Source organism: Desmodus rotundus, chromosome 12 (assembly GCF_022682495.2).
Source record: "Desmodus rotundus isolate HL8 chromosome 12, HLdesRot8A.1, whole genome shotgun sequence".
NCBI classification, from domain to species: domain Eukaryota; kingdom Metazoa; phylum Chordata; class Mammalia; order Chiroptera; family Phyllostomidae; genus Desmodus; species Desmodus rotundus.
Window position 1 is genome coordinate 37,945,121 of NC_071398.1, and position 17,898 is coordinate 37,963,018.

Sequence of the window (17,898 nt, forward strand, 5' to 3'; positions counted from 1 at the left end):
CTTTAGCTTCTACATTTCCTACACTATTCTTACCCTCCCCCTGTCTATTTTCCACCTATCATCTATGCTACTTATTCTCTGTACCTTTCCCCCCTCTCTCCCCCTCCCACTCCCCTGTTGATAACCCTCCATGTGATCTCCATTTCTGTGGTTCTGTTCCTGTTCTAGTTGTTTGCTTAGTTTGCTTTTCTTTTTGTTTTAGGTGTGGTTGTTAATAACTATGAGTTTGCTGTCATTTTTACTGTTCATATTTTTTATCTTCTTTTTCTTAGATAAGTCCCTTTAACATTTCATATAATAATGGCTTGGTGATGATGAACTCCTTTAACTTGACCTTATCTGAGAAGCACTTTATCTTCCCTTCCATTCTAAATGATAGCTTTGCTGGATAGAGCAATCTTGGATGTAGGTCCTTGCCTTTCATGACTTGGAACACTTCTTTCCAGCCCCTTCTTGCCTGTTAGGTCTCTTTTGAGAAATCAGCTGACAGTCGTATGGGAACTCCTTTGTAGGTAACTGTGTTCTTTTTCTTGCTGCTTCTAAGATTATCTCCTTCTGTGTAATCTTAGGTAATATAATTATGATGTGCCTTGGTGTGTTCCTCCTTGGGTCCACCTTCTTTGGGAGTCGCTGAGCTTCCTGGACTCCCCAGAAGTCTATTTCCTTTACCAGATCGGGGAAGTTCTCCATTATTTGTTCAAATAAGTTTTCAATTTTTTGTTCTTCCTCTTCTCCTTCTGGCACCCCTATAGTTCGGATGTTGGAACGTTTCAAGGTGTCCTGGAGGTTCCTAAGCCTCTCCTCATTTTTCCGAATTCTTGTTTCTTCATTCTTTTCTGGTTGGATTTTTCTTTCTTCCTTCTGGTCCACACCGTTGATCTGAGTCCCAGTTTCTTTCGCATCATTATTGGTTCCCTGTACATTTTCCTCTGTTTCTCTTAGCATAGGCTTCATTTTTTCATCTGTTTTTCGAACAGATTCAACCAAAAGTCTGTGAGCATATTGATAACCAGTGCTTTGAACTGTGCATCCGATAGGTTGGCTATCTGTTCCTCGCTTAGTTGTATTTTTTCTGGAGCTTTGAAGTGTTCTGTCATTTGGGCCTTTTTTTTTTTTTTTTTGGTCTTGGCGTGTCTGTTACTTTAAGGGGCGGAGCCTTAGGTGTTCCCAGGGGCGGGGTGACGCTGGTCGCTGCTCTGTGATGCTGTGCGTGGGGGAGGGGCTGAGAGGGAGCAATGGCGCCGGTTCCACTCTCCACCAGAGTTCGTCACTCCCTCCGCTATCCACAATCAAACTGGGCCCCTCCTGTGCTGGATCCCGAGTGGGTGGGCTTGTTGACACTCTAGGCCCCTGTGGGTCTCTCCAACGACCTCTCCTGTGAGGCTGGGAGCCTCTCCTGCTGCCGCCCCAAACCCCATGGGCACTTTCAATCAGAGGTTTGAGGCTTTATTTCCCCGAGCTGGAGCCCTGGGTTGAGCGTTCTGCTTCGCTGCCCGCCGTTCATTCGGTTTATCTGTGGGCGAATGTGGTGCCGCAGGGTGCTACCCGCCGCTCTGCCTGCCCCACTCTCCGCCACTCTGAGTCCGGCCCTCTGGGGTTATCTGTGCAAATGTGGGGCCGCAGGGTCTGCTAGTGCTCGGACTGCCTGCGCCCTTTGTCCCACACTCCGCCAGTCTCAGTCCCGCCACAGCCATGCGAGTCCTCTCCACCCCCGTGCCCGTCTCCGCCCCTCCTACCGGTCTGGATGTATGTTTATTTTCTATTTCCTTGGTGTTGGTCCCCCTTGCTGTTCGATTCTCTGTCAGTTCTGGTTGTGCGAGGAGGCGCAGTGTGTCTACCTACGCCGCCATCTTGGTTCCTCCAGAAATGTTTTTAAATGAATAATATTTAATACATAAGACTATAAGGAAGACTGATTATATTGCAACACAGTTACCAAAACATAAAAATGACATTGTGATAGGTAATATATTATGTTATTACTACATTAGGTAACAGGATACAGCGACAGGTTTAATAACTACTGTACTGGAGGTAGTAATGAGAGTAAATGATACTCCAGGGTCTGTGCCACATCTGTAATGTGCCATGAAAACATCTATGGCTTCTTTTAGTGACAAAGTCATAGGTTCTGCTAATAACACTGTGGTACGATTGCTATTATTGCTTACAGTCCTAATGAAAAGAATGTGAAATTGTGGTGACAGGTTAATGAGGATAAAAATGCATCTTTTTCCCATCATGTTCACTCTTTCCTGAGTCCTGACTGGGGGGGGGCGTGGTTCATGGACCCCAAGTTAACCTATACCTACAGCAGTTACCTGGGATGTAGTGGCTCTGTATATATGGACATGGAAAACCCTCAAGACATATTACAGAGTGAAGAAAGTAAATTGCTGAACAATACACTGGGTGTGACATGCTTGTGTTTAGAAGTACTCACACACACACAAGTAGTTCAGTGGAGAACAGTAGCCTTTTCAGTAAATGGTGCTGGAGCAATTGGACATCCATAGGCCAAAAAATGAACCTTGACTCAAACCTCACACCTAAAATAAAAATGACCTCCAAATGGATCATGGCTTAGATGTAAAATATAAAGGTATAAAACTTTTAGAAAAATTACGAGAACATTTTTGGGATCTATGCCTAGGCAAAGAGTTCTTAAGCTTGACACCAAGGGCTCCATCCATAACAGGAAAAATTGATCAACTGGCCTGACAAAGGACTGGCATCTAGAAGAGATAAAGAACTCTCAAAACTCAACAGTAAAAAATTAAACAATCCACTTGGAAGAGGGACAAAAGACATGAAGGCACATTTCACCAAAGTGGATGCACAGAGGGGAAACAGCACATGAAAAGGTGCTCAATACCACTAGCCAGTAGAGGAATGCAAATTAAAACCACAATGAGATATCATTACACACCTAGCAGGATGGGTAAAATTAAAAAAAAATAGCAGTAGCAAATGCTGGTAGGATGCAGAGAAACTGGATCACTCACACATGGTTGGTATGAATGCAAATAGTACAGCCACTCTGTACTATTGCCCACTCTGGAAAATAGTTGGGCAGTTTCTTACCAAACTAAACATGCAAATACCATGTGACTTAGTAATCGCATTCCTGGACACTTGCCGCAGAGAAATGAAGACTTATGGTCCCACAGAATCTTACACATGAGTGCTTGTAGCAGCTTTATTTGCAACAGTCAAAAGTTGGAAACAATCCAGATGTTCTTTAACAGGTGATAGTTAAACAAACTGCAGCATATCCATGCCATCAGCAATAAATAGGAGCAAAGCCTCGATACACAGAGCTATCTGGGTAATTCTCCAAAGAATTATGCTGAGTGGGAGAACCAAGATGGAGGCGTAGGTAGACACACTGTGCCTCCTCGCACAACGAGAACTGACAGAAAATCGAACGGCAAGGAAGTCCGACACCAAGGAAATAAAAAAATGAACCTTCATCCAGACCGGTAGGAGGGGTGGAGATGGGCACCAGGGCGGAGAGGACTCACGTGGCCGTGGCAGGACCGAGACTGGCGAGGTGTGGGACGAATGGGGCAGGGAGTCGGACCACTAGCAGACCCTGTGGCCCCACATTTGCACACAGAGAAACCTAGAGGGCCGGACTCAGAGTGGCGGAGAACGGGGCAGGCAGAGTGGGGGATAGCACCCCGTGGCCCCACACTCGCGCACAGATAAACTGGGATGAACAGCGGGGAGCGAGACAGACCGTGTAACGCAGGGGTCCAGCTCGGGGAAGTAAAGCCTCAGACCTCTGATTGAAAGTGCCCATGGGGTTTGGGGCGGCAGCAGGAGAGGCTCCCAGCCTCACAGGAGAGGTCGTTGGAGAGACCCACAGGGGCCTAGAGTGTCAACAAGCCCACCCACTCGGGATCCAGCACAGGAGGGGCCCAGTTTGATTGTGGATAGCGGAGGGAGTGACGAACTCTGGTGGAGAGTGGAACCGGCGCCATTGCTCCCTCTCAGCCCCTCCCCCACGCACAGCATCACAGAGCAGCGACCAGCGTCACCCCGCCCCTGGGAACACCTAAGGCTCCGCCCCTTAAAGTAACAGACACGCCAAGACCAAAAAAAAAAAAAAAAAGGCCCAAATGACAGAACACTTCAAAGCTCCAGAAAAAATACAACTAAGCGAGGAACAGATAGCCAACCTATCGGATGCACAGTTCAAAGCACTGGTTATCAATATGCTCACAGACTTTTGGTTGAATCTGTTCGAAAAACAGATGAAAAAATGAAGCCTATGCTAAGAGAAACAGAGGAAAATGTACAGGGAACCAATAATGATGCGAAAGAAACTGGGACTCAGATCAACGGTGTGGACCAGAAGGAAGAAAGAAAAATCCAACCAGAAAAGAATGAAGAAACAAGAATTCGGAAAAATGAGGAGAGGCTTAGGAACCTCCAGGACACCTTGAAACGTTCCAACATCCGAACTATAGGGGTGCCAGAAGGAGAAGAGGAAGAACAAAAAATTGAAAACTTATTTGAACAAATAATGGAGAACTTCCCCGATCTGGTAAAGGAAATAGACTTCTGGGGAGTCCAGGAAGCTCAGCGACTCCCAAAGAAGGTGGACCCAAGGAGGAACACACCAAGGCACATCATAATTATATTACCTAAGATTACACAGAAGGAGATAATCTTAGAAGCAGCAAGAAAAAGAACACAGTTACCTACAAAGGAGTTCCCATACGACTGTCAGCTGATTTCTCAAAAGAGACCTAACAGGCAAGAAGGGGCTGGAAAGAAGTGTTCCAAGTCATGAAAGGCAAGGACCTACATCCAAGATTGCTCTATCCAGCAAAGCTATCATTTAGAATGGAAGGGAAGATAAAGTGCTTCTCAGATAAGGTCAAGTTAAAGGAGTTCATCATCACCAAGCCATTATTATATGAAATGTTAAAGGGACTTATCTAAGAAAAAGAAGATAAAAAATATGAACAGTAAAAATGACAGCAAACTCATAGTTATTAACAACCACACCTAAAACAAAAAGAAAAGCAAACTAAGCAAACAACTAGAACAGGAACAGAACCACAGAAATGGAGATCACATGGAGGGTTATCAACAGGGGAGTGGGAGGGGGAGAGAGGGGGGAAAGGTACAGAGAATAAGTAGCATAGATGATAGGTGGAAAATAGACAGGGGGAGGGTAAGAATAGTGTAGGAAATGTAGAAGCTAAAGAACTTATAAGTATGACCCATGGACATGAACTATAGGGGGGGAATGTGGGAGGGAGGGGTGGGCAGGATGGAGTGGAGTGAGGGGGGGGGAAATGGGACAACTGTAATAGCATATCAATAAATCTATTTAAAAAATTAAAAAAAAATATGCTGAGTGAAAAAAGCTCATCCCCAAAGGCGACCTGCTGTATGATTCCATTTACACAGCATTCTGGACATGACATCAGTGATTGCCAGGGATTTAGGAGCGGAGTTGGTGTGACTACTGAAAGGGCAACATGGGGGACCTTAGTGGCGACGGAGTTTTCTGTATCTTGCCTGTATCAGTGTCAACATCCAGGCTGTGATATTGTGTTGTATAGAGTTCTGCAAGTCGTCATCATGGCGGAGGGGAACTGGGTAAAAGGCACACAGAATCTCTGTATCATTTCTTACAATGGCATGCAAATCTACAATTATGCCAAAATAAAAAGTTTAATCAACACAATCACACAGAAGTATTATATATTTCCTTGGGAGCTATGTGAGGTATATCAAGATGTATAAAGAGGGATGCATACATATGTCCCACATTGATTAATAGTGAGGTGTCTGTGGGGAGGGCATGGGAACTGAAGGGATAATCATTGGAATATGTCGTTTTATCAGTAATATTCTCATTTCTCCAAAGGAGAAGAAATTCTACCTGAGTGATTAGAATAACAAACCCATTGCATATGAGGAAAATATTAGCTCCTTGATTGCTTAACTCCTGGTAGGGTAAACAATTTTTGAGAGCTTTCTTAGAGTAGAGTATGTTGGTCTGACCTCTAGACCTGATGATAGTGGCTGAGTAGAACACTGGACTTGCCCTCCACCACTCTGCCACTGTGCAGGTGACCTCTGTTGACCCCTCCACACTGATCTGTGGCCTGTACTGGGTCCTGGGATACTGCAGCTTGGAGGCTCCCCAGCCCTCTGGTTTGTGGTTGGGTTCAGCCAATGGGAGGTGCTGGCAGGGGACTGAAGGGAGGAAGAAGAGCAAGGCTGGGGGATTTATTCTGAGATCCCCTGGTTCCCTCTCTTCAGGGCTGAGGTCTGACAATGGCTGTGTTCCTCAATCTACAGCCACACTGTCTGACTCACCTCACCCAGGATGGTACCTGCTCTCCATGAAGCTAGCCTCTGGGTGCATCACCAGCCCTGGTTGGTTGCCTTAACTCTGCCCACCTTTCCCCACATTAAACATTTTTGCTTTCTGCAGACACCATTTTATTTCTGAAGTTTTTCATTGAATTCTTTATTAAGGTAATAGTAGTTTCATATGCTTTATAAGAAATAATACAGAGAACTCCTGTGCACCGTTTCCCCAGTTTTCCCCAGTAGTTACAGTTAACAAAACAGGGGGATGTTAAGAACACAATAGGAAATGGAGAAGCCAAAGAACTTGTATGTGTGACCCATGGACATGAACTAAGGGAGGGAATTGCCGGAGGAAATGGGGATACTGGGCAGGGATGGTGAAAGGGGGAAAATTGGGACAACTGTTAGAGTAAAATCAATAAAATATATTTAAAAAATAAAAAATTATAGTACAATATCACAAGGGAGATGTTGAGATGCAAGCAATCCACCAATCTTATCCAGAAAGCCCCAGCTTTACTTGTGTTCAGTGTGTGCGGATTTAGTTCTGCACAGTTTTATGCCCTGTGTAGGTTCATGTGTTCACCACCACAGTCAAGACAGAAGAATTCTGTCAGTGCAAGAACCCCTGGGGTTGTACTATTTATAACCACACCCATCTTTGCCCCTTCATCACCCACCTTGTCCCTAGCATCTTGCAATCATTAATCTATTCTCCACTTGTGAAATTTTGTCTCTTCAAACATTTACATAAATAGGACCATGTGGTACGTCCTAACCTTAAGGGATGGTTTTTTTCAGTCTGTGTAATTCCCTGCATATTCACCCAGGTTGTTGTGTGTATCCACTGTTCATTCTTGTTTCACGGTATAGAAGCACCAGAGTTTGTTAAGTATTTACTTTCTAAAGGTCATTTCTAGATTTTGGACTATTGCTAATAATGCCTTATGAACACTGCACTCAGATTATCAGGTAGTCATAAGTTTTGATTTCTCTGGAATAAATGTCCAGGGGTGGAATTGCTGGATTGACCAGCAGTTACATGCTTAGTTTTATAAGAAACTGCCAAACTGAGTTTTGGGGTGGCTGTACCTGTTCGACATTCTACCAGTAATGTATGAGTGACCCAGTTTCTAGATTATTTTTGAGTTGCACTCACAAGAAAGTTCTCCAGAACTTTGTTGTTGTTGTTGTTGTTGTTAAATTCTTGAAGCATTTTTGTAATCAAATAGGCATCTCTAACAGCGGGGCCACAGGAAACCTTTCTGTGAGGAAATTTGTCTCAGTCCAGTCGGGCTGCTATGACAAAATACCACAGACTGGGTGGCTTGTAGACAACAGAAATTTATTTCTCAGTTCTGGAGGCCAGGAAGTCCAAGATGAAGGTGTCTGCATGGTGTGGTGAAGGCCCTCTCCCAGGAGGCAAAGTCCTCACTGTGTACTCACATGGTGGAAGGTGCTAGGGAGCTCTGTGATCTGCCTTTTAAAGGAGAACAAATCCCATTCTTGAGGGTTCTAAGTCCTGAGTTTATCACCTCCTAATGACCCCTCCTACTAATGCCATTAACTTTGTAGGTTGGGATTTCCATATATCAGTTTGGAGGGACAAACATTCAGACCATAGCAGTATTGAGTGTCATTTTTATTGTACATGACTCAAGCTAATAACCTGCATTTTGCTGCTCGGAGCTGAATCCCTGATTATCAAGAATTCATGTCTAGTACTTTCCTGTGCCTGGTTCCAGAGCCTGGCCCAGTTCCTGCCAGTACCCATTTTACTGCTAGTTCTTTGGTCTTTAAAGACATGGGGTTTCATTTCAGTCCCACGATGTATATCAGTTTGGATACTCTGGGCACATATCCTAGGACCCAACTCAAGCTGACCTGAACAATGGGGAATTTGTGGACTTATAAAACTGGGAATTCAGCATGAAGGTGAGGCTTCAGATAATGTTTACTCCAGTGGGACATTGCAGACTTCTTGGTTTTGTTTTGATCTTTCAGGTTTCCCTTCCAAGAGTGGATAGGCTGTTTACTGTCATAATTCCAAGATGGGTGCTAGCAGCTCCCTGGGTTTACACTTCATTCTTCTCCAGAAGGGAGAAGGCAGCATCTTTTCTCCAAGGTGTCCAGGACTGAGATTCATTCTGAACAGACTGGATGAGCTCATATGGCCACCCTAAGCCCAGTCACTGTGTCTGAGGAGGGCAACTGAGTGGCTGCAGCCAGGTCACACGCCCCATCCCTGGAATGGGGGGGGGGCTCGAGTCACCTTTCCCAAAAGATCTGGGTCTCCATCTGAAATGGGGGATGCTGGGAAAGGTGGGGGAGGGGTCAGGGAAGTTTGGAAAGTATGCTGAATGGACATCTTGGGGGATCTTTTCTCATGTTTCTAATTTTTCAGGGCCCTTATGTATTAATCATCTCAACGCTTCTTAAAACTTCTGTGCCTTTGAATTTATACCCTGAAAAAGAAAAGGACATTGATGCTAAGGAAGACACAGATCTTCCAAGCAGTCACGACTTGCCTGTAATTATCAATATTTATTAATGAATTTAATTGTTATTAATTAAAAGTGGTCTCAGGTAGGAATCATGAAGAAACTTGCCCAAAACACACCTAAGCTATTCTGTATGTGGATAGGTTAGTCTCTGCAGACAAGAGAAGGCAGAACTTCACTGATCATAACCTACAGCCTGGGATCAATGCCCGAAGGCACATCTCTGAGGTATGTGGGCAGCACTCATAGCCTCTCTGTGCTTCAGTTTCCTCATATGCAAAATATCAGCCAGTGAGAGGACCTATGTCACAGTGTTGATGAGGAGAGTAAAACAACAAACACAAGAGAAGGGCTTCAAGTGGGTCCTAGCATATGGGCTGTGCTCGGTATATATTAGCTGTAATTATTATTATCAGTGATTGAGAAAAACGTCTGTAATTCCAGTTTCAATAACAAATTTATAATAATTTTTACATAGTTGTCAGCAGCTTAACTACATTTCAGTCAACAAATGACAGACTGCACACACAACGGTGTTCCTCTAGGATTATAATGGAGCTTGGAAGTTTCTATCACCAATAACATCATAGCTGTCATAGTGAAACACTTTAGTCACATGTTTTTGGTGATGTTGCTGGAAACAAGTCTCCTGCACTGCCAGTTGTATGAAAGTACAGACATACAATTACGTGTAGTACATAATACTTGATGATGGTAATAAACAACCAGGTTACTGGTTTATGTATTTACTATACTTTTAATCATTATTTTAGAGAGCGCTTTTTCTACATGCAAGAAATATTTTTTGCTGTAGGACTTCTGGTCAAGATGGAGGAGACACACTTTGCCTCCTCACACAACCACAAGAAGAATTACAACTAACCTCAAAACAAATAATACCCAGAATTGCCAGAAAATTGAACTGTATGAAAGTATGACAACCAATGATTTAAAGAAGCCACATTCATCCAGGTTGGTAGGAGGGGTGGAGATGAGGAATTGGAATAGAGAGGTGAGGAGATGCAGTGTGGTGAGGCAGAGGCTGCAGAATGGGCTGTCCCACATTTTCATGTGGTGGATAAAAATCAGGAGGGATACCTTGGGAGTGAGCGATCCCAGCTCTAGGCCAGACTACATAGCCCAGGGTTCCAGTGCTGGGAAGATAAAGCTGCGTAACTTCTGGCTATAAAAACCAGTGGGCTTTGGGGCAGCAAAAGAAACTGCCAATTTCTCAGGAAGAGTCCATTTAAAGTGCCTGCATGGACTTAGAATGTATGCGATCTCACCACTCTGGCAATCACCACCAGACAACAGCTGGAAGGGTGCCAGTCACATATGGGAAATGGGTTAAGTGACTGGAAATGGGGTGAGTGCTGGGCAAACCTCCAGAAGCCAGGCAGCAGTCTTGTCCCCTCTCTGAGCCCTTCCCCAACTCAGAGCCACAAAGCACTGAAGTGGGTTGCCCCACCATGGCAAATACATAAGGCTCCGCACCATACAACTTAACAGGTCTGATAAGACAGGGGGTCAAAGCAGCTCTATTTAATACACAGAAACAAACACAGGGAGGCTGCCAAATTGAGGAGACTAAAACATATGGCCCAAATGAAAGAAAAGAACAAAACACTAGAAAAAGAACTAAACAAAATGGAGATAGCCAACCTATCAAGTGCAGAGTTCAAAACACTGGTGATCAGAATGATCAGAGAAATAATGAAGTATGGCAGAAACACAAAGGAAGAAACGAAGGTTACACTAAGTGAAATAAAGAAAAATCCACAGAGAACCAACAGTAAAGAGAAGGAAGTCAGGATTCAAATCAAGAATTTGAGACAAAAGGAAGAAATGAACATTTAGCAAGAACAGAAAGAAAAAACAAGAAGTCAAACAAAACCCAAAGATAGTGTAAGAAGACCCTGGGACATCTCCAGACGTGTCAATATCCAAATCATAAGGGTGCAAAAAGGAGAAGAGAAAGAGCAAGAAATTGAAAATTTATTTGAAAAAACAATGAAAGAAAACTTCCCTAATTTGGCAAAGGAAATAGACATATAAGTCCAGGAAACACAGACAGTCCCAAACAAATTGGACCCAAAGAAAACCACACCAAGACACATCACAATTAAAATGCCAAAGGTTAAAGATAAAGAGAGAATCCTAAAAGCAGCAAGAAAAAAGCAGAGAGTTACCTACAAAGAAGTTCCCATAAGACTGTGAGCTGATTTCTCAAAACAACAACAACAACAACAACAACAACAACAAAAACCTTTGCAGACAGAAGGGGCTGGCAAGAAGTATTCAAAGTGATGAAAAGGGAAGACCTACAACCTAGATTACTCTCTGCAGCAAAGCTATCGTTTAGAATGGAAGGGCAGATAAAGTGTTTCCCAGAAAGTTAAAGCTAAAGGAGTGCATCATCACCAAGCCATTATTACAAGAAATGTTATAGGGACTTTTCAAAGAAAAGGAAGATCAAAACTATGAACAGTAAAAAGACAACAAACTCACAACTAACAACTGAATCTAAAAGAAAAACCAACCAAAACCAAAAACTAAGCAAACAACCAGAACAGGAAGAGAATCATAGATATGGAGATCATTTGGGGGATCATTAGCTGGGAGGGGGAAGGGTGAGAATTGGGGAAAAGGTGCAGGAATTAAGAAGCACAATTGGTAGATACAAAATAGTCAGGAGCATGTTAATAATAGTACAGGAAATGGAGAAGCCAAAGAACTTATATGCAAGACCCATGGACATGAACTAAGGGGGTGGGGATGGCTGGAGGGAAGGGAGTAATGGGCGGAGAGGGCAAAGGGGGAAAAATTGGGGAAAAAGTAATAGCATAATCAATAACATATACTTTAAAAAAGAAATGTTTGCTGCTGTAAACAGTATAGAATGGTATGCCGGCAGTAGCCTCATACATCCCGTTTACCATCCCTTGATAGCATCATTTTCTCTTGAGCTTGATTTAATCTCATGTTGTTTTGTTCACTGTGGCCCCAAGTGTACAAAATCCATCGCTAATGCTGTTTGTAAGAGGCCACAATGAGTGACACACCTGAAAATAACATTAAAAGTGATTAAGGACTATGAAGGTTGAAAATCACTAATAGCTACTCCTCGCCACTTAGGCAGGTTGAGTTTCACCATGATCTTGAGGAACAAGAACCAAGTGATGGAAGCTGTTAAAGGATCAGCTTCATTGACAGCAATGAGACTAATAGAAATTCGAGAAGGGCCTATATCAGACATGGAGAAACTGCTGATGACCTGGATTGAAGACCAGACACAGAGGTGTATGTATCCCTCTCAGCACCATGAGGATCACACAAAAGCAAAAATTTTGTTTGTGGTGCTGAAAGAAAAGACCAGACTTGACTATGATCTTGAATTTACTGCCATCTCTAGGTCATTTAAACTAGTCAAGAATCATTATGCATTACATACTGTGAACGTGAGCGGTGAGTCTGCAGATGTGAAGGCAGCTGAAGCATTTTTGGGAAGTCTAGGTAAGCTGATTGTGGAGGAAAATTATTTACCAGAGCAAATATTCCATATGGTTGAAACCCCTGTATGCGGGAAATGGATGCCTGAAAGGACCGTCACCAATAAGAAGAACAAGGTGATGCTAGGTTTCAAGCTTTTTAAGGACAAGAGAACAGTCTTACTTGGGGGCAATACTGCAGGCTACAAATTGAAACCCTCTGTGATCTGGCACAGTGGGAACCCCAGGACCTTCAAGCATATCAATAAGCACACACATCCAGTGTACTACAGGAGCAAAAAAGTCGTGGATGACCCAGCTCCTCACCTAAGATGCCCTGCTGAGTTGCTATGCTGGCAAAATGGGGAAATATGTGTGTGGAGAATAACACACCTTTCAAGATTTTGCTTATTAATAATGCTCCCAGACATCCTCCTTTTATTGGTGATCTTCATCCCAATGTCAAGTAGTGTTTCCCTCTCCAAACACCACCTCTTTGGTCCAACCAACAGATCAAGGTTTATAGCAACTCTTAAGTCTACAGCCTGAGGAGGACCTTTGCCCGGGCTATTGCTACAACTGAGGAAGACACTGATGCAACACCTACAACTGTATCAAGAACTTAGCTTGAACTTGGGGTGATGTCACCACGGGCTCTTTGACTGGCATGTAAAAGAAGACTCTCAAGAGGTTTATCCAACAGCATGGATGAAACTGGAGAGCATTATGCTAAGTGAAATAAGCCAGGAAGTGAGGGACAAGTACCATATGATCTCACCTTTAACTGGAACATAAGCAATAGAAGAAAAAAGCAAACAAAATATAACCAGAGACATTGAAGTTAAGAACAATCTAACAATAGCCAGGGCGGGGGTGGGGGGTGGGGGCGGGGATAGTGGGAAGAGGGTATTACAGGAACTACTATAAAGGACACATGGACAAAACCAAGGGGGAGGGTGGAGAGGGGGGAGGGAGGTGGGTTCACCTGGGGTGGGGTAGAGGGATGGGGAGAAAAGGCATACAACTGTAATTGCATAACAATAAAAAAAAAAAAGAAAAAAAAAAAAAGAGGTTTATCCATGACTTCCAAGGACTTGCTAAGGATGAAGAGGTTGCAAAAATCCTCAAGGCTGAGATTAAGATGGCAAACAACCTTACCCTGCACGTGGGTGAGGATGATACTGGGGTGGTTCCTGGGGAGCTGATGAATTAGGAGCTGTTGGAACTGGAACAGGAACTCATGGCTGAAGAAGAGGCAAGAAAAAAGGAGATGGTAAGAGAAAAAAAAAAAAGATGACCCCCCCCCCAAATTCACAGTGAAAGATTTAGCAGAAGATTTGCAGACCTCAACAAGCTCCTTAAAAAGTTTGAAAACATGGTCCCCCACAGCAAAAGGTTTTCCCTAGTACAGAGGAATGTTCATGATGCCTTGTGTACGTACAAGGAAATCTATGATGGAGAGAAACAAGCCAAGCAAAGCCCCAGGGACATATTTATGACCAGACTGACACCTCCTCAAGAGGAGCCTCAGGCAGGTCCTTCAGGAGGTTACTCCAGAAGAAGACACTGTTATCACGGGACAGGCGGGCTCCATGGGCACCACTGTCCCTGAAGCCCTTCCAGAAGCACGAGGTGTGCAGGCGGAAGGAAGCGATACTGATGATCCTGACTCTGTGTAGGCCTCGGGTAATGTGTGTGTTTGTGCCTTCCGTTTTAGCAAAAGAGTTTAAAAAGGAAAAAAAATAAATAGAAAAAGTTTATAGAATAAGGATATAAAGAAAAAATATTTTTGTACAGCTGTACAATATTTGTCTTAAGCTAAGTGTTATTACTAAAGAGTAGAAAAGTTAAAAAAAATTTAAAGTTTATAGAGGAAAGGTTACAGAAAGCTAAGATTACTTTCTGATTGAAGAAAGAAAAATATTTCTAGTAGGTTTAGTGTAGCCTAAGCGTGCAGTGTTTATAACGCCTGTGGTGGTGGACAGTGATGTCCCAGGCCTCACACTCACTCAGCTCGCACTCTCTGACTCACCCAGAGCAGCTTCCAGTCCTGCAAGTTCCATTCATGGTAAGTGTCCTATACAGGTGTTGCATTTGACAAATCTTTTTCTATCATGTTTTTACTGTACCTTCTATGTTTAGAAAACATCGAAACCATTGTAGCCATTGTGTCACAGTTGGTGCAGTATTCAACACAGTAACATGCTGTATAGGTTTGTGGCCCAAGAGCGACTGGCTGTACCACACAGCCTAGGTGTGTAGCAGGCTGTACCATGTAGGTTTGTGTAAGTGCACTCACTGATGCTCGTACACAACAGAGCGCCTAAGGATGCTCTTTGTGTCCCCAGCACAAAGATCCAGATGAGAAAAGACAAGAGAGAAGTGAAGGGGGGAGTACTCATGCAGAGAGAGAAAACAGAAAGAGACAGACGTAATAAAAGAGAGAGCACTGGAAACCGCCAGTATGAACTCCTCAGGCAAACTCTTGTGTGGGCACCTCTGCCAAGTCTGTACCTTCCAAGAGAAGGAAATGGTGTGTTTTCAGTTCACTCCTAGAGTGCAGAAAAAGACCAACACAAGCAGAAAAGACAAACACGTTCAGAAAACAGAAACACTCAGTTGCCTAAGGTTAGAGACTTGGGGCAGAGCCATGGTTGGCACCTGGGGACGGGAGAGTAAAGTCCTCCCGCCAGGGCCAGCATCCCACTGGGCCAGTGGCCAGCGCTGATGTTCCGAAAACTTAACCTGACTGGGGAAGCCCAGCTGGGGTTCATAAAAGCCGTCATGGAGAGAGCAGGCACTGCTGGTGAAGGTGGACACCACTCTGGACGCCTCACAGGGGACAGTACAAGGCAGACCCTGCTCCCACACGAGGCACGGAGGGCACATTGCAGGTGAGGAGTGAGGGGACAGAGGCTCAGGGTAGCAGGGGTCTCAGGGCCCACCGCATCTCTCCCCCTGCGGGTTCTCAGTGCCAGCGATCTGAGGTCGGTCCCTCTGCCAGTCTAACCAGAGGCAGGGGCTGGACTCTGGCCTTCCACTCAGCCTCCTTGACGTCCCTCACATTCTACAGGAGCAGAGATGAGGCCAAGTGGCCCAGCCGCGGTGTCCGTGGGGCTGTGGGTCTTGGTAACAGGGAGTGTGGTGGTGGACCCAGGTGTGGCTGAACCCCAGCGCTGCCTACTGTCGCACTACCGCTGGCTGGACCCCAAGGCGTTGGTGGCGATCAAGGTGTTGAGGGACCACTACGTGAGTGATGCCCAGACCCCCAGTCCCGGGGATGCTGGGTCTGCTGGGATCAGGGATGCCAGTACCTGGCCCCAGAGACCTTAGCATCCTAGCGACCAGCAGGTGCATCTGAGATCTCAGGGTCCAGAATTCTGACCACCGGAGCTTGGTGACTGCGGGCATCCTAAGCACAGAAAGTACCTTCATGCCAATCTCAAAAGGGCGCCCCAGCTAGGCAGACTCGGCTCATGTTGGGGAGCGCTGCTCCACAAGGGGTTCGTTTCAGTCGGAGTTCACATCCTATGAGCGCTTTGTGATTATTCAGCCACAATACACAGGACTGTATTGGCCAGTCCGGGTCCACGTCCAGGAATCCTCGACATCCCAGCGCTTAAGGGGCCCTGGAGAAGAAGCCCGCCCTCACCCCTCCCTTGTCCCCATCCCCCACCCCAGGAGGAAGAGACACTGAGCTGGAGGCCACGCAACTGCTCCTTCCGCCCAAGGAGGGACCCCCCGCGGCCCTCGGTGAGGCCTATGTTTTGGTCGGGCCCCGGGATGAGGGCAGGAGAGGGGAGCCAGGGGCAAGGCCGCCACTAACTCTGTGGTGTCCTCGCAGACCTGCGCGCGACTCCGCCTCGTGGCCCGGGACCTCTCGGATGCCCAGGCCGTGTTGAGCAGCCTCCCCAGCCCAGAGTTGTTTCCTGGAGTCACCCCGACCCTGGAGTTGCTGGCGGCTGCGCGAAGGGACGTGGTGGCCTGCGTGAGTGTTCCCGCGCCCGGCCCCTCCAACCTCCCCCAGCTTGCTCTGCGCTCTCTGGCCCCACATTGGGCCACCGGATCCGCGATCGGTCTCGCTGAGCCCCAAACCCGTCCAGACAGATTCCCTTCCTCTTGGCGTCCCCACATCTGCGATTCGGTCTGGGGCTGGGAGGCTCGCAGGTGAAGTAGGTGAGGGACTCAGTTCTTAGACTCTTTTGTTTACCTCCTGCCCCCACTCCAGCTGGAGGTGGTGAGGCCAGGTTCCTCGAGGAAGTCCCACCGGTCACCCAAGAGGCGCTCCAAAACACGGAGAGCTGTGAGTGGAGCTGACAGTTAAGCGGGTGGGCATCGGGGGCGGGCCTGTGTGAGGAGGGGCTCTGTCCGGAGAAGAGGAGGGTTTGGGAATGGACGGAGGAGTTTTTCTGGAGGAAATTCCTGCCTCAGCCTCGCTGTGCCTCCTTCCTTGTTCCAGGACTCGCCTCAATGCCACGAAGCCAGTATCATCTTCAACCTCCTTCGCCTGCTCACGTGGGACCTGAGGCTGGTGGCGCACTCGGGGCCTTGTCTCTGACCCCGCGCAGCCTCCACGGGGAAGGCGGATGGCTGCGATCGTGGCTGTGGTGCCCTTTCCTGGAGTCTCCAGCCTGGGGCACAGAAGCTCAGGGGACTCTGCCTCTGCCTGCCAACCTCCATCATTTGGGCTGCGTGCATGAGGAGGAGCAGATACAAGGACCATGACGTGTCTCCCCCACCCCCACCCCCCCTCCGGAAGCAAAGACATGTCCACCTGATGCATTCCCCTAAGATCTTCCAGGGGCCTCATCTGGGTCCACACGGTATGCTGCCTGCACGTACCACAGACAATGTTCTACTTCTCTGGTTACAGAAGCCCAGAACACCATCTCCCATGGCAGGTCCCACACCTTGAACTCAACCTTCAGTGTCTGCTTTGAGATTCTGTGAATCTGTGACTCTGATCTCCCCACTGGGGAGGCCTCATCCCCTCAGGGATTTGGCAGTGGAAGGGCCCAAAGTCCTTAGCTGACTGTAGCATTTTGGATTCTGTTACCCACGTGACTTTTGTATCTGTGAAATCCCTATGTGATTTGTTATTCTGTCTTCTGGTGATAATTGATTGCCATTATTAAATATCTTTGCATTTACATTGGTTCATCCCCTGTGATCGTTTTGAGGGTCACTTTTCAGTTAAAAATACTGAACCACGGAAATCAGGTGACTTCAGTTTCAATTGAGTCACCCTCTTACTTATGGTGTTACTGGGCAAATTACTTCTCTCTGAGTCTCAGTCTCCTCATCCATACAACGGCATTCTTATCCTTTTCTTGCAAATGAGTAACGTACACTGAAGTAGTGTTTGTAAAGCTTCCAGCTGAGCCATAGGATGGTCTTCATTAATGATCTCTATTAAATAACCACACACACATAAAAATATACAAACAATCACACTTTTTTATTGTGTCCAAGTCAGTGGGCTGGCGATCATGCTTGCTAACTGTAGGTTTCTTCGCCAAGTTCACACAGCTAGTGAAGGTCACAGCCAGGTTTGAATCTCATACTTT

At 45.9% G+C, this 17,898-nt stretch overlaps 1 protein-coding gene across 1 annotated transcript; it reads left to right on the forward strand.

The window, feature by feature from the left end:
• Positions 1 to 15,412: 15,412 nt before the first annotated feature.
• LOC112320072 (interferon lambda-4-like) lies at positions 15,413 to 16,889 on the forward strand. The gene is made up of 5 exons (XM_024577451.1): positions 15,413 to 15,580; positions 16,013 to 16,084; positions 16,176 to 16,319; positions 16,560 to 16,634; positions 16,791 to 16,889. Exons 1-5 carry the CDS (start codon positions 15,413 to 15,415, stop codon positions 16,887 to 16,889), a joined length of 558 nt encoding a protein of 185 aa, XP_024433219.1.
• The last annotated feature ends 1,009 nt before the right edge of the window (positions 16,890 to 17,898 follow it).

Bases quoted from the DNA above. Each gene is read 5' to 3' on its own strand.
- LOC112320072 (XM_024577451.1), top strand. From the start codon at position 15,413: ATGAGGCCAAGTGGCCCAGCCGCGGTGTCCGTGGGGCTGTGGGTCTTG. The intron at 15,581-16,012 runs GTGAGTGATGCC...CCCCCACCCCAG, and splicing joins AGGTGTTGAGGGACCACTAC to GAGGAAGAGACACTGAGCTG. The intron at 16,320-16,559 runs GTGAGTGTTCCC...CCCCCACTCCAG, and splicing joins GAAGGGACGTGGTGGCCTGC to CTGGAGGTGGTGAGGCCAGG.